Raw genomic sequence first — 16,613 nt, 5'->3', positions numbered from 1 at the left:
TGATCAGCGTAATTGTCCTTCGAAACGTTATGAAGAGTACTGGAACCCATAAATCGACAACCGCTGCAGCTCACATAAAATACTAATGTTGACAGTGGAGAGGAAACGAATTTACAGACTCCCTGCGTCAATCAAAGCGCCTGCCTATTTAACAAAATCAATCCGTTTCAATTACAATTTTCTCCACAAACAGTGCTTGCGCACAAAAGCTAGCATGGACAAGGGAAAATTGCAATTGCGATTGCAAATGCAGAGTGCAATTGCAATTACGCTAACGATGCAAGCAAATAATGCCTCTCACGAATCGCAATCGGCGCGCTCGTCCTCTAGCTCTCTCTCGCGCGCGCATGCATCAATTAACGAGTCTCCAGAGCGAGATAGAGCGCGAGGAGCGGGGTTCTCCAACTCGGAGAGCGGCAGAGATGTTGCCCCGATGCAGGTGGTACACAAAACAGGGCGTGTCTTTCGACGGACCGATTTTTTATATAAATAGGGGCGTGTCGCAGCCCAACAAGATAGCGTACCTGGTTGGGTCGTATCAACCACGCCCAATACACAGCAGCAGCTCGCTAGCTGTATACAACACACACACACACACACAAGCAGCTAGAGTGAGTGGAGAGGCAGCATTTTCTTGCCCTGCGAGCGGAGGAAAGCGGGATGAAAAATTGCCGGGCGGCCGGGCTCTGCAGAGGCTTCTTCTTCTGGGGGTGCGAAATTCGCATCGCTAGATGGATGGCAATGACCTTAGCAGTCGGTTAGTTTGCCTGCTTTTCCGATTGCCCTGCGAACGGGTGCGCGCAGCCGAGGAGCGAGAGAAAGAAATGGATCATCTGGTGATAAAATCGATCGCTGCCGCGCTTGCCTGCCCAATTCGCAGCGGGGCGCTCGTCTTTATTGCGAAATTTTTGACGCAATGACGCTGCAGAAAATTCAGACGCCCATTTTCCTACACTGGCAACAAATTTGTTTTGATAGATTTTACGGCGCATCCTCGAATTTGCAGTGTGACCTATTTTCCACCCCATTGCTTTGAAAAATTACAATATTTATGAATGCCATTATTTGCTTTCTGTAGCGGAATAAATGTTAAATTAATTGATAGATTTGGTTTGTTTGGTTAGGAAGCGGTTATTCAAGTTGATTGTTTTAAACCATTAGAACAATATATTATGCCTTGTTTCGGAGAAGCTCTTTGTGCTGTACCATTGAAAAAAATATGCAAACTTTGCAGCCACACTTTCCTAAAACAATTGTGAGCTATTTTTTAATTTGAATTGAGTTTTTAATGAATTGGTTACAAGGATTCAACCGGGTTTTGGAGTTGTATCTTGTCCTTGCCGAAAATATGAAGGATTTTGAGATTCACAAAATGTTCAAAATTGTTTTAAAAAGAGATCCCTCCGAATTTCCGTCACATCATTTGCTCTATATCAAATCAGCAGCAACACAGCCTGCAGGGACGGTGCTGCAGATATTAAAATACAGAAATGAGGCTTTTTCAAATTCCAGTGCGCGCGCGAGAGCACCCTTTGACGTGCCTCGCAGTCACAACTCAATTTTGTCACTTACAGACAGACGGTCGGCCTTTTAAATGTTATTTTTGCCAAACCCCAAAGTGATACAAACGACTACAAACACACTCTTGCGCTCGTCAGCACGCCGCTTTTAAAACATCAAAACACACACATACACGGCGCATGTAACATCTTTTGTCAAACCGGCGCCCGAAGGCAGACGTCGTGCTGCTTTTGAGTCCCATCCCACATGTCCCATGCGTGCGTGTGTGTTTTTGTGCAAACCCTGCTCCACTCGCAAGCATTGTTCCAAGGAAATTATTCGGCAAAGCGAGCGTGTGTGCTATGCTTGCCGCCAATTTGGCCGCGGGAAATTTGCTTGCTATACTTTCTCGACTCGGTCCTCTATTTGCATGTTGGTTTTGCCACCTGCTCTTCCAGAGAGATTCCTTTGAGTGACAGCCCTCGGCGAGATACAATCCAAAGAGAGGATTTTTTAAGGATTTCTTTACACTTGATTAAGGTATTTAGAAGAGGGAGAGAGCACTGTTGCAAAGCGCTCGGTTTTTTTTTTGTAAAACATTAAAATAAAAATTGCATCCTTTTTTCAATGAAGGTTTTTTATTAACTAGATAGTGTATGTGAATTATTGTTTTATGATTTGTTATTATCCTCAGTGACCTCACCCCTGTCATAATATGAGTTGCACGTTAGTGTTCTCTTATCATCCCTGTTAAGTTTTACTAAACAACAAAAAAGCTCATGATTATCTTTATTCGAAGAGCTGGAGTGTCATATTTTCCTGATCTTAATGCTTGACTAGTTAATTTTTCCTGTAAACAACAATCATTAAAGTTTTTGCAAAACACATTTGACTGCGTCTTTTCATGAAAAAATGAAGTTCTGATTATTAATACTTAGCAAGTCAAATTTGTGTTTTTGAAAGATTTAAATTCTTTTTTAAATAATATTTTGCGCATATTATTTCCGTTTGAAATCTTTTAGGACACTTTATTATTTCTTAAATTGGCTATAAACATTAAGTTGCACCTCATTTTGTCAAAATATTAAAATCTTGTAACGGTATTTTTCATAATATTGATTGATTTAACATTGTTCAAATCCGATATTCGCTTCATTTTCTGTAGAGCTGTGTGCGCTTGATCCGTTTCCACTTTCAGTAGAGACTTGCTTTTTCTCCCTTGGGGGTAAAGTAAGAAGCGTCGCGGCGACAATGTCCTCCCCGAACAACCGCATTATGTACCCTCTCTCTCGGAGTATATGTACTGTGCGAGTCAACACAATCTTTCCGAGCAAACAGCAGCAGCAGCAGCAGCTACCTGATTCGTAATACTCCGAGATAAGTATCACAATATATAAATATCGCGCATAGGAATCAGAGAGTCGCCGAAAGCATAGAGAGCGTCGAATCAATTTTGAGCCGTAATTTCAATATTTAAAGAAGCATCGAATTTATCTGGAAATTTGATTCAAAAAGCGAGTGATATTTGCGCGCAGGTTGCGGCTTCGAGCTCTTCTCGGCCTTGTATATTCAGACGCTTGCCAAGCCATTTTTATGCACGCGGCGCTTAAAACACAAGCACCGTGCTGCAATCAGGTTTAATTTTTAAGAAAAGCCCATGAGAATAGCTCGTAATTAAGAATTCCCTTCACAGACGGGCAAAAAATGGGGGCCGAGGGTATCAGAGGCAATTAAATTGCTGCTATGTATTCATGTTGCGGTGGTGATGAATTTTCATCTCGTCGAATCAGGTGGATGCCGCCGCCACGCTGCTCCTTATTTCCTGCCTCAAAGGAAGAGAGCCGCGTTTTCGTCCATTTTTATACTGTTTGCAGCGCGTCGTATATTGCACGCGTATTCCAGTCACGTCCTTTCTTAGCTTTACGGTTTTTTAACTTCCTTTTCCTGCTCCCACTCTCGTGTGTAGTGAGTGAGTGCCGGCAGCCCCGCCCCGAGACAAGAGTTATTTGTGAAAAATGTCGTGTAATAACAGTATCACCGACCTACCTAGCTTACGCCTGAATCTTGAGGGCCATTTTTTACTCATTTCGCTGCATTTTGTTTCCAAAGGCAATTTTGTTCGCATCAATCTAATGTTTTCTAAATGGTGTAAGTGCTTGAGGTAGATATTAAATTAATATTTACATTATTTATGTTAAATTCTCTAATTTATTTCAATTCGCAAATTTAATTAATTCTTTCATTTAAATAAAATATGCAATCTTGTATGATTCAGCAAGACAGCCGTACCCAAGAAAGGACAATAATGTTGAGTGGCAATGAGCTACAACTTAAAAGGGGATGATATGCTTAAAATAAAAAAGGGGTCAATCCTTCTGTTTTGAATTAACTCTTTTAAGCACTCCCATGATCGGTTACTGCGATTCGTCAAAAGCTTGGATAACATGCGATTTCTTCGGTTATTTCCATTTTCTGACCGTCTAAGAAATTACAAAAAGGCAAAAATGAATAAGTCAATGGCGCGTGCGTGTGCCTCGTGTTACTTCAAGTGTATTCACTTTCCAATCGCATGGCGGCCGGAATTAGCTCACCAAATTACGATAAATTAGCGGCAAACACACACTTAATGGCGCTGGCGTGTAACTGCATGCACTTTCTTGTAATTGTTATCAACGGCGAATGGATCTGCCGGCAAATAATAAAGGCGGTCACGCGACTGGGAAGAAAGTCCGCGCGCGCGGCGTGTGTGTGCATTGTGTAACAGGAAAGACGAAGGCAGTGTTTTGTGTGCCGCTCTGCATTCGCCAGCCGCGTAAAATAATATGATTCAGGAAGATTAATTCCGTTTCTTTTGTGTTTCTTTGGGCGTGTCCGCTCGTTGCTCCGGCATCGAAGATAAACAAAAAATGGGTGGCGTCTGCGGCGTGGCAGGAAGAAAAGTGGCTTTTAAATATTTTACACACATACAGCTCGTTTTTGTACAAACAGGTTTGACTGTATTTTTCCATCCTTTTGATACCAGCCGTAAAAATGCGGAGAAGACACGGCCGAATAAAAGCTCCTTAATGTGTATGCAACTGGCATGTCGGCGAAGCTCAACAATAAGCATAACTTATGACGCCCATTAGAGCGAGAAGGGCGTCTCACTGGCTGTGCAAATTAAAAATTCAAGCGGCACCGACTGCATTAAGGGCCAATTTTTCTGCCGCTAACCCTTCCGCGCGCGCGTTTTATTTTTTAATTCAGCCGCTCTTTCAAGTCACGAAATGCTGCTCTGCTGTTTTATTATCAAACCGAGCGATGCCTCCTCTCCACTGGGGCCGTGAAAGTTGTAACATGGACAAAAAACACCAATTCAGCCAATAGCGGAAATAGAAAAATATGTATAAAACAGCATTATTACGTTCGCACAAATTATTGAATACCAACTTTTTATCATTTGGCAGTTATTAAAAAAAAGTTAAGTTTTATTCACTATACCTTATATAAGACGGTAAATATTACATCAAAATGCAGGTTACACTATTTTGTTTTGAAAAAAAAAAAATTTTAAAATTTGTCACAAAAATGCATTGAGTTTTAAATGACTATTTTGTTGCCTAAATCAATTTAAAAGCAGACTAATTTGATTAAAAGGTTGATTTTGTGATCAAAGACAAATCACTTTAAATTTACGTTATATTTGAGTCTAAAACTTTTGTCCGTAGAAACTCAGGAGTACATTATAATATCAATAAAAATTTATGTGAGGGAATTAACGTTTTGTTACTTTTTTTACAAGGAATAAGTTAAACGAAAGCCACAAAAGCAAATAAAAAACTACTTCACATTCGTGGTAAATCAACCTTTTTTCACGTCCCTTGGGCTGCGCGCGAGGCGCTGTGCTCTCTTCGTCGTAAATATAATCTGCCCGGCAGGAATTTGACTTTTTCCGCCTGCGCGGAAAAGAAGAAAAGAAGGGGTTATCCCCAGCTATACTGTGCTGTGTATACAGCCGGCAGAGATCATCTCCTGTGTGCTTCTTTCTGCTCATTATCTACGTGCAAACACACTCGCTTTCTCAACCCTTCCTCTTTTGCAGTGGGGAAATGAATGAGTAAACGCTTCGGTATTTTTACTGCTGCTCGCCGCGCGTTCGCGTTAAAAATCGTCATTTTCGCTCTCTCGCGCGCTCCGTTCTCTTGTTGTGCAATTGCCGGGGGCGGAAATTAGCATTGCCAGTTTTTTAATAGAAAAAAGAGGGTGGCTGAGGGTAGAAAAGGAGGTTTGCTTTTCGCCGCCGCTGCCTCATCAATCTTGCGACGAGCATTTTTAATTTTCACTCATTTTTTAGGCGGAGGTGGCCGCGCTAATTAGAAAGAGCGGAAGTGCCAGCGAGATAACAGCGCGGGGCCGACAGGTGACGCCTACGCAGTTCTTTTCCGAGAGTGGGACGCGATTGCTGCTGCTTTTTAAACATAAAAGTTTATTTAGATTTTATTCGCTTTTCATGCTATGCTTTTGTCAACTAGTGATAAACTTGAGTTGAAAATTAATAATATAGTTTAAAATAAAGATTAGATTTGAAAAGAAAGTGCTAAATTATAAGTATAAATTATAAGATCAGAGAACATTTTGCCCCAAGCAAAATTGTTGAGTTTGCGGAATGAGTTTTTAAAATATTAATTTTTTAGAACATTTAAGTTGCTACAAAAATATTGATCTGTTTTACTGATGACCTGACACTACTACGAAATTTAAGAAAGGTTCTCCCTGTGAAAACGCACACTATACAATTTCTATTTCTTGGTAATACACACAGTGTTCCAGCCTCATGAGTATTCTCTGCCATCCTCCACTTGTGTTGTGTTTACAAATTAATTAAACCCAATTAGTTGCGGCTAGTAAAAACAAACACGCATAAATTGTTGCTGGACAGGCAACGGCCGAGCGACAAAAACGACGCTGTAATTGCCTCAGTCCGGCACTTATGGCCGCTTATTGTGTGCAGAGCGGCCGGCACGCGGTTATGATTACACACACAGCGGCAGCATTTAGTAAACAGAGCACATTAAACGCTTCCGCGACGCAAATTATTCAGGCCGAGCGAGGTTTGGATGTTGCTTATCATGTTGCGAATCTGCACAACTACGAGAATGGATAGAGTACAGGGTAATTGCACGAGTCGATTTATATTTTCATTAAACACGCAGTTTCTAACAGGTTCCGGCAAAAAATTTCTTGTAAATTTTATATTCTATTCGATGAATTGTTAATGAATGAATTTATTTAATCACCAAAATGTATCAAACTAAGTTTATGAAAAAAGACATGGATTTTATCATTGTTTTTGTACTTACGCGTCTCCTGCCCTCACGAAGAATGGGCGGCCAGGCAAGAGGTTGAGTTGAAAACTGACTTTTCGTCCAAGGGCTGACTTCGAGAGGTCCTTCGCCTAAACAATTTCCCTGCAACAAAGAAATTTCCCATCAGAATCGATTGATTAAAAGGGCAACTATTGAAAATGTTATATGCACTGTCCGCTACAGTTATCAGTAATTTGAATTTATTGATTTTAACAATTCAACTCTACAAAGTCATGGCGACAAATACATATTCAGATTTTGTTAGTTTCTCTACAGCCAGCTTGACTATTTTTTATGGCATAATTCAATTCAAATCTCGTGTTGTATAATACGCCTTATATGATTGAGGGGTCCTGAATATGAAATAAATTAAGCTGGAAGAGAGGTAGAGCTCGAAATTTGAAAGTAAGAACTTTGGCGGTCACTTTTACAAATTAAAAAGTTTAGGTAGTTCCAGGTACTTCTTAGGTCGAATTCCTTAAGGATTGTTTAGTGCAATAGCTGGGTTTCGTAGTCTCATTCCTCTTTAACGTACCATTGATCGAAATTTTTAAATAATAAAAATCAACTCAATGGAGACTACAGGGATAATTTAAAGTCATACACTTTATTTCGGATTTTAAACTCAAGTGCATGGGGAAGAAGCAAAGTACCCAAGTCATCATCATCATCAGCGCGCGCCAAATTGCCGAACGCGGTTGGCGAGGCGCATTCGGAGCGATAAGCGCCAAGTGCAATTAAACACGCAGCGGCGTAAACACATCAGAGAGCTTAATCGCCGCTTGTGCGCAAGGTGAGCCAGTGGCAGATGGTCGTCTCACCCCCGAGACGATGCGGGCGAGCACTTCCTCCAACTCTTTCCTCGGCGATCGCTCCTTAATGAGTGTGCTGTTTCGGTTAATGACAGCCCCTAATGCCATGCAACTATTAATCACGGGAGAACAGATGCGCCAAAGCTACAATCACTTGCATGTCGTCCCAGTCCTCGGGGAGATATTATTTAATTACACAAATTATGAAATGAAGACGATCTTAATATGATAAATAATAATTGCATTTGTTTTGCTGAATAAAATTGAGTTGTTTTTAACGTGTAGATCAATATGCAAACTTCCTCTATGTAAGCTTTTTCAGTTGCTTTTGCACCCCAAAAAAGCAGTTTAATCTCGTGACTCATCGAATCCTTTTTCCTCCATTTCTTATTTCTAAACGTTTGCTTACTGTGATATAAATCAATTTTCATGCACTGTGCCGATTAACTTCAACCGATATCGCACGTTTCATGTCAAGCAACTCGTGTGCATTCTCGTACACAAAATAACAACCAACAACACACGTAGGTAGCAATTATTCACAGTTTAATCATCAAATTCGGCGCCTTTCTGACGTTTTCTCCGAAGGTTCGACTAATCTGATTGACGGAAAAACACAACAAATGAAACAACAGCCGAGCTGCACAGCTAGCGTTCTCATTTACTTTTGGTGTATATAGTTAGGCAGGAGGAAAATTATATGTACATCTCCCAGCCTTATTCCGCTGCTTTAATGCCTAATTCTCACGAACGCGAGATTGAAATCTGCTGCTGCTGCCGCCGCCGCCGCGCTGATGTTGTTTTTCTTTGCTCGCTTGTGTATAAGCTTTATTATTATACAACCCAGCCGCCCTCCATCTAAACAAACCCCGTGTTCCTTCCTCTTAACTACCCGTGCCTACAGCACGAGAGACATTATTAAATACAATCAATAATTTGCACGCTATAAAACAGCGGAGCTGAGCTTGAGGAGCGACTCAAGGCCGACGCAAACAAGAAGCCAAAGTGGCGGGACACAATAGAAACAAACGGCGGCTTAACTTTGCCTAATTTGATGGCTGACGAAAAGCAAATTCGTGGCTTGGGATCTGTGATGGTTTCGTGAGCTAGGACTAAAAGCTGGAATAAATTTAACATCATGCTCAGAACGTTGTTTAGAGCGAGGATGTCTACATTTTTAGACAGTAAAATCTGTAAAAGCAGTAAAGCCTGAGTAAGTTTAAGGTCAAAAAAATAACTGTAAAAGTCAAACATCGAAACTCTATCTTCTCTTAAATAGGGAAGTAAGTTTTTTTACAGAATTTTACATATGCAGGCAGTAGCTTTCATGACAGTTAAAAATAAACACTATTTCTAAATTAAAGGATCAAGCTTTTGAAAGGTTTATTACACCCTCAGTCAGTCAATTTGCGACCAACATTTTAAAATTTCCACTCTTTCCCCAATCGTTGATAATTTATTCAAGCTGTCAATTCCGTTTTCCAAATTCAAGCCGGTCGCCCGCTCGCTTTCATTGCGTATGTAGACCGATTCAATTAGAGGGCGCGTGGCCCGCGGTGGATAATGTTTCTGGCCAAATAAATTTCGGGGGTTGCGACAGCGAAAGGGTTCTAGCTCGCTCTCTCCCGCCAGCCGAGTGTGCAAAGGAATAATAAATACGCGAGCGAGCGTCCGTGGCGACGGCCAATTTTGGTAATTACAAGCGCCGTGACATTTCTACCGTGCCCAATACAAATAAGGCAAATGAACTTTCGTATGCGGTTTGGCATTTTATTTCGCCTTTTAATTTCCACATCTCCGGGCAGACGAGACCTTTTTCCTGTGTATTTACGTCCGCTCCGCCGCACGCAACCCTTTCGCGACGCATTTTAATAAATTTGTATATCCACAGACACCTTTTGTGTTCCCGCAGCCGCGGCGACAAATTATTATTCTTTTAGAGTTCGTTTGTCTTGAAATTTGTCGGCGCCGGGTAATCCGTCTTAAACAAGAGACGCGAAAACAGCGCAGAGAGGGAGAAAATGTCGTTTATTAGCAAGCCAACGCCAGAAAATTCAGCCTGTCAAGGTTCTGGAAGGGATGGCAGCTAACTTTTGGGATGGAAAGGCAATCTGCCCTTTTGTTGAAGTCGCAAGAAATATCTTTCCGAAATATTTATTTTGAACGGCCTAAATATTTAATATTTAACGCTTTAACTCTCTTTTCCGAGTTATTTGATTGGGAAGAAATGGAATGGTTTGCTTTTTTGGTGCAATTTATCTCTATTACAAACAGTCTTTCATTCTTGGCCGCACAGTAAAAAATTTAAAAAAAAAACCAACAGTAAATTCTTTATATTTTCAAGTTCAAAAACAAAAATGGAATCCTAGAATTACACCCAGTCCGGCATTAAAAACCTCCAATATGAAAAATATTTAAAATCTCTGGAAAAAACACGATTTATTTTAGTATATTTCATCTAAGAGACAGTTAAATTACGAATTTCCTCCCTGTCAAAATCTGAAAAATGTTGGTCTCATTTGTGCCTTCCCTTGCTCCACTCTCTAAGCAACAGCAGCAGCTTTATTTGGGAGAATTAAATTGCGCGGTTGGATGGCAAATCCGTCTTTCTCTCGCGGAGTAAGAAGATTCTTCTCTCCGCCTTTCTGCCTCCAGCCCCTGACTTAAAATATACATAATACAATTTAGTCAACTTGATGAAGTCGCGGCATTCGAGTTGACGTGTTGGAAATCAGAACATGATGCCATTGTGCTCTGATGAGACACGGAAGCCTGGCTATATACATATGTAAAAGAAAGATCGTCTCCCCCGCGTGTATTTATTATTGCCGCGCGGCAGCAGGGTGCGGCTGATTTTTAAGGTAAATACGCGGCGAAAAACGCGGCGCTGAATTTTAAAAAGTCTGAAAAATTACGTCGAATTTATCACCGGTGGTAATATTGCGCTCGCGACGAGAATAAAAAATACGTGCATGTGCGAGCGTGGATAATGCGGGGAGCGCCTTCTCGTCGCGCTCTCGGAAATCTTGGGCATTGTTGATGGTTTTAAGTCGTTGAGCCAGATGGATGTTTATTTACGTAAGCTAAAACACCATCTCATCATAACCCCTGCACTAACCACTCACTCTCGGCCTCCTCGGGCAGGAATTTAATAGCGAAACTGGAGATTTTTGTGGTGAGTGCAGATAAACAATATCTTCTTGGGTGAGTCAGAGCGAAAGCAGCCGCCAAGGATAATAATTCGTGGCAAGGCACGCGCGTGTGTGCGCCAGTAGTTCGATTTTGGACGGAAGGAAGTAGTTGGCCGTTCGGTGGAGGGAAGAGTTTCGTTTCTGCACGGCCACAGGAACTTCAGGCAAAAAGGGGTTGCTTCGGCACTTATCAGCGTGAGTTCCGGTCAAAGTTGGGCTGAATCCATTATGAAAGTTTTCAAGAACTTGGATTTTTGTTCAGCAGGTCAATAGAAAATGGATAAACTTAACTTCAGGTCAATTATAAATATTTTGTAAAATATTTTCATTAAAGTTTCGTCCCAACGATTACTCCCAAAAATTTTTGAACTATAGTGATGGCACAAACATACATTCTGGAATTGAGTATGCAACCGGCCTGACTCATGTACGCTGCAGGTGGCATACATCTGAACCCGAAGCATTTTAAACTCGGTAAAGCACGAAGCATTTCTTTGACAGAGCAATCCTTGAATTAGGAACGCCATTTTCCGGTAGCTCTCTACCTCGCTCACGATCAAACGGTCTGCAGCTCAATTTTTTTTTTTATTGACAAGTTCTAATATATTCAGTGGCATCTGACGCGTTTCTCTCCTCTATTTGCTAGCTCGCTCTCATGCTATTTGTATTCCGAATCCATCGTGCCGAGCAAGCGACCAACTCTCGCTGTCCACTCCAGCGGCGCTTGATTTCAGTTTTCACTTGAATAAGCCCGTGTCCGTCGTTGTGCATACGATAAATTTGCCTGCCCGCCTTCTTCCGTTCGTGTGGACGTGTTCTGTAAATATAGTGGCAATACGACGGAAAACGCGCTAAGGGAAAATTTTTTTGCAGCTGCTGGATGTTTTACGTACACTTGAGTAAAGCCGGTCCGCGCGCGTTTTGTTGTTCGTGCTTATGAAAACATTAATAATTTAATATTCCACGGGCAGTGGGTGCCAGCGTCGCTGCTGATTTTGAATTCGTGAGCCGGGCAAGGATGAAATTGTATTATTTTCAGTGTCATTTTCGTTACGAGAGGGTCGGAAAATCCGCCCTCGCTCTCTCTCAGATTTTTCCATGGAGTTAACAGCGATACCCCATTTCATTTACAGGTCGATGGAAAGAGATGAAAATATATAATTGAAAGCACGAATTTAACGCCAACTGTTTACACAGAAAAATTTGAATGTAACAAAATGTAAATATCAACCAATGAAATATTTTTATAAATATGCATATCAATCAGTATCAGTATGTTTATCACAGATGTCAGATGTAAAAAGGATGACGAGGTTCTGGGTAGAAATTTTTCAAATAAGTCGGTCGTTGTCACCATAGTACGTGTTTATGGAAGTCGAACGTCTTGTGTCAGCATTATTTCGTGAGCGGGAGCATCTTCCGGCGCGAGCTAGGGTGTGAGAAAAGCGGGCAAAAAACGGTGCAACGCAGCACGCGGGGAGATGCAATCAAGTAGAGAAACAAGCCCTTCTCGTCAAGGAGAAAGAAGCGGGAAAAAGTATAAACCAATCCCCCAACCACTAAAGCGAATTAGCGGTGGCGAATCTGAAAGTAAAAGAGAGACGGAGCACAGCAGACGATAAGGGATTTATTCACTGCTGTGATGCTACAAATTGCTTACTTCTTAATTGTGTTTTCCAAATGACAGCCGAGATAAAAATAAAAGAAGAGAGGGTGGCGAGAAAAAAAAGGAAAGCCGACTCTTGATGACGAGGCAGCAGCAGTCGAGCAAATGACAATTGCACTAACAAATGAATTTTTCCGAGAGGAGAAAACTCTTGGGATGGCAAAAGGCAAATTGCTTGACTGCTGCTTCGTATCGAAGGGCTGAATTCCACCTAGATCAAATCCAAATAAGATGAAAGTTGACGTACAAGCATGAAGCTTTTTAATAAAAATTTCCCGAATTTTTCAAAATTTAATTTAGTTTAACGAATCAGATATCAAATTACTGAAAAGAATTCAAAGAAAATAATGCAGCCAAACAATTTTAGTCCATCAGATAATTTGGTTAAAAAAATGGAAAATTTTATCATGGTTCAGGTTGCGGAGAATACATGCGTAACAATCAAATAAGCGTTAATGTACTATGTAGCTTAAAATATTAAATTTTGCAAGTGAAAACGTCATTGAATATTCCTCGTAAATTGTTTTTATTTTCAAGATTTCTAGCCTATATTCTGTAACTTCATTGAATATACCAAACACGATTCTGTAGTACACACGCATTATTGAGTTTCCAAAAATCATTAGTTCTGTTCATTCGTAAGTTTTTTGTAGTACTTTGAAACAAAAAAATCAAAATTTTGGGGTGTAAATTACTGAAAAAGTACCAAGAGAAGCACGTTGAAATAAGGTAACAAGAATTAAATTTTCAGTTTCATTACTTGTCTCAAACATCAGAAAAGACTAACGACTGCAATCCTTCCTTACTTTGGCACCGCCATTCTCACGTGTTTTATTTGCAATTTCGCAACGGCAATATGCGCCCGAGCCCGACAGGCGTATAAATATATTTACCGGGCGACATATGAGCGTGCAGAGAGTAATCCTTAAGGAGCCATCATATTGCAGAGAGACGAACATTGCCGGGGTTAAGCCGGGAATGCGGTGCAATATCGAGAAGATACACACAGGCAGCTCATATCTTAAGGTGTCGTCGTGCGCGCGAGTTTCGCGCTAAATGAAGCCGGGTGGATCATTTGGCCGCTTGTTTATTTGCCTTCCGCCCCCTAGGCGAGTGCAATTTCCAACACACACCCTGCATACCTCCGCCCGGCGTAATTAATGCGAATCGAGTGCTCAGTCAGCCGGCGCTAGAATTTTTATTCCACGCTCGCACTAATTCGCAACTTGACGACGATGCTGGAATGCGTGTGATTACACACGACACCGCGCTGACGCACGCAGTGCTGTTCAAGGCAAGAAGGCTTCAAATGAGTGCCTCTCATTGTCACATTTTCAAATTCACATACGAAATTCATGAGAATCGGTAACAAGAACAAGGCTATTGGTTTGAAAAAAAATGAAATGGTGCGTGGTCCTCATTTTTTTAACAAACTTGCAACGCAAGTTGGACAAATAGAAGAATTCAATATTCAAGGCCTTTCAATTAAATAGCACTATAGGGGAAAAATTCGTGTAACTTTCCATTCAAAGACGAATTTGAGGTTTTTCAATGCAAATTAGAAATTTAGAAATATTACAACCAGTGACGAACCAAATTGATTATACGTCATATTTGCAGGCGTGGGTTATTTGAATATTCATAACGAATTCCCGATTAATCTGACTATTTGCGCTGCCAATATGATTGTCTTGGCTCTTTTAACAGAATACCAGTCAATTACTTATTAAAGAAGGATGAATAACATAAATTTTAATCAACATAGAGAGGCTCAAATCCAAAAAGAGGTCGTTTGACATTAATCCTCTTGCTGGTTTAGTTCATTTTATTTCAAAACAACCTTAAAAAAGAAAAAAAATTAATCAACATGTCATTTTAAATAGAAAAATTTCTTAACAAGCGATTGAAACGTTTACAAATTGGCCTCCTATAAGTCAAATCCCAAAACGGAATCTTGGCTGCACAGAATACACAGTTCTCACCCCTTGCGCGCGGTGAAAACGTGCGATCAGAGTCGCGTCGCAGCGTCAAACTTCGCCTTAGCTTTAATCAAAAGTTATTTATACGTGTAGCAGAGAAGCAGGCGGGTGAATGCGACGCGGCAGGAACACACACACACACACGCCTGTGTATTTTCATAGCCAAATAAGTTGGAAGAAGTGACACCTGGTACAATTTTACTGCTTGCTGCGAGATGCTTTATTACTTTTGCCTGCACCTCCGTCGAGCGCGTGCTGCCTCAGCAGCAGCGAAATGAATGCCGCACGCGCTGCTGTGTACGAATTTCGCTCTCCCACATACGCAGAGGGGAATTCGCCGAATTTGCATACCGGTGGAGATGCGTGCGTGCAGTGTGTGTAATTTCTCTCTTTCTCTGTCGCAAATGAGAGAATGAACACGTTTACGCCTGTCAGCGTGATTAATGCGCCGAAACGTGGTAATAGACGCCGCGTCTTTGCGGGCTCAGATTTTCGACTGCTTCCGCAGAATTTGGAGGCGAAGGCGAACGTTCAAATACAAATAATAATACGTGGTTTGAACTGGCCAGAATCTAATCAGTGGTCCCTTTTCTATTTTTCGGAGATTTATTTCGATATTTGAAGTAGGAAAACTGATTAATTAATGCGGCGAAGAGGGTCGTAAATATACTGAGATTAATGAATTGCTACTATATACTTGTACTAGTCATTTAGAAACTTAAATTAAGAAAACAGATTCATATGAATTTTTTCTTATCTTCGAATTTTTCTATATATATTTCATCTAGAAAAACTCAATAATATGTGTAGCTGTTTATTACTGAATTAAGTACAAGCCTTTCTGACCTGTAAAATTAAAATTGGAACATCCTGATATCAAGAAAATAAAGATTGCAATTACCTATCGCATGAAAGTTTTGGTTATCTGAAAAGACTCCCGTTATCAGAAGTATGGATTACACAAATTTTCATTCATATGCATCTCCTTCCCCTGAAGAATCATCAAAGTGAAATATTTAAAATTTTTAATGGATCAAATTTTTAGTAGCAAAAAACAATCAACCCCTGCGTAAAAAACTGCTGCATACCTTAACGTTTCACAACTAATCAATATTTATCTTTCAAACACCAGCAAGAATAGCATGACGTCCCAGTTAAATGTGCGAGTTCGAAGAATTTGACGCGTGATATTAGCCTTTTTAATAAACACGCCAAAAATTATTGCGCTACGGGCATGTCAAGTACAGAGCACTCTTTCTTACCTCCTCGCGGACTGTCTAATTGGCGATCCAACAAACTAAGCACATCTCCGGTTCACTTGCACACACTTTCTTCGTGAGCAATATTGCCCATGCAATGCAATTTCTGATTACCCGCGCACGCAACAGAAACAATCACATCCTGTCTAGATGAAAAACAACACCGCGCGGCCACCAGAAAATCTGCACAATTGTCGATTTTTATTTTTGACTCGGTGGGCGAGTGATTTGCGAGCGTGACAAAACCGTGTCACCGACTGAGATTTTCTTTCCTTCTCGTGCGTGCATCATCATCATATTTTGTGTATACAACCAAGTTGAGGGGAATGCATCCATCTCTCTCTCTCATTCCGCGGCGTCCTGTGTACATATTCAGTTCGTGTGTGGGTCGCGGGAGGGAGCCGAGGGAGGGCAGCAGAGGAAAAAAACAGTACACAAACGCAGCCAACAGACGCCGAGGAAATAAAGTAAACAGGCAAACATATACAGACAAAACTAATTCACAGAGATGGATTCACTCTGGCGGCGATGACGGAGTCGTTGGAAACGCCTTGTTTTTGCGAGACCGACTGACGAAACCCGAAAGCCAATTGGCACGATTCTGCACAGACACAGACGGGGCACGTGTTCGTTTATTTTCAATGGAATGCGACATAAAATTTGCGCAAGAGAAAAAAATCGTTTCGTTCACCCAGACTAACCTAATGACGTTGTACAGAATTTTTACGGTTCAAAGAAAAAGGGACGTGATTTTTTTAATTTGTTTTGAAACTTCTGATCTAACATGAAATCATTCAGCTCGGTTAAAAATTCTCACAGTTAACTTAAATAGACGAGCTTGATTAAAACTGATTTTGCTTC

General features: G+C 40.9%; 1 protein-coding gene across 24 annotated transcripts in view; it reads right to left on the bottom strand.

Moving 5' to 3' along the window:
• The window catches only part of FoxP (forkhead box P), a 215,063-nt gene that overhangs the window by 42,331 nt on the left and 156,119 nt on the right, over nt 1–16,613 (bottom strand). For 23 of the 24 annotated variants that reach the window (XR_010575589.1, XR_010575590.1, XM_065495758.1 and 20 more), the window contains one exon: nt 6,840–6,947. Coding sequence is in view for 18 of the 24 variants with exons in the window: in XM_065495758.1 (XP_065351830.1) it covers nt 6,840–6,947 (108 nt within the window). In the remaining 6 variants the exon portion in view is untranslated. Of the gene's footprint in view, nt 1–6,839; nt 6,948–15,755; nt 16,022–16,613 lie in introns of those variants that run through there. The other variant, XM_065495776.1, reaches the window with a different exon arrangement.

The sequence above is a fragment of the Cloeon dipterum genome, chromosome X (assembly GCF_949628265.1).
Source record: "Cloeon dipterum chromosome X, ieCloDipt1.1, whole genome shotgun sequence".
In the NCBI taxonomy this organism is placed as follows: domain Eukaryota; kingdom Metazoa; phylum Arthropoda; class Insecta; order Ephemeroptera; family Baetidae; genus Cloeon; species Cloeon dipterum.
This window is presented reverse-complemented; position numbering and strand designations above follow the sequence as displayed.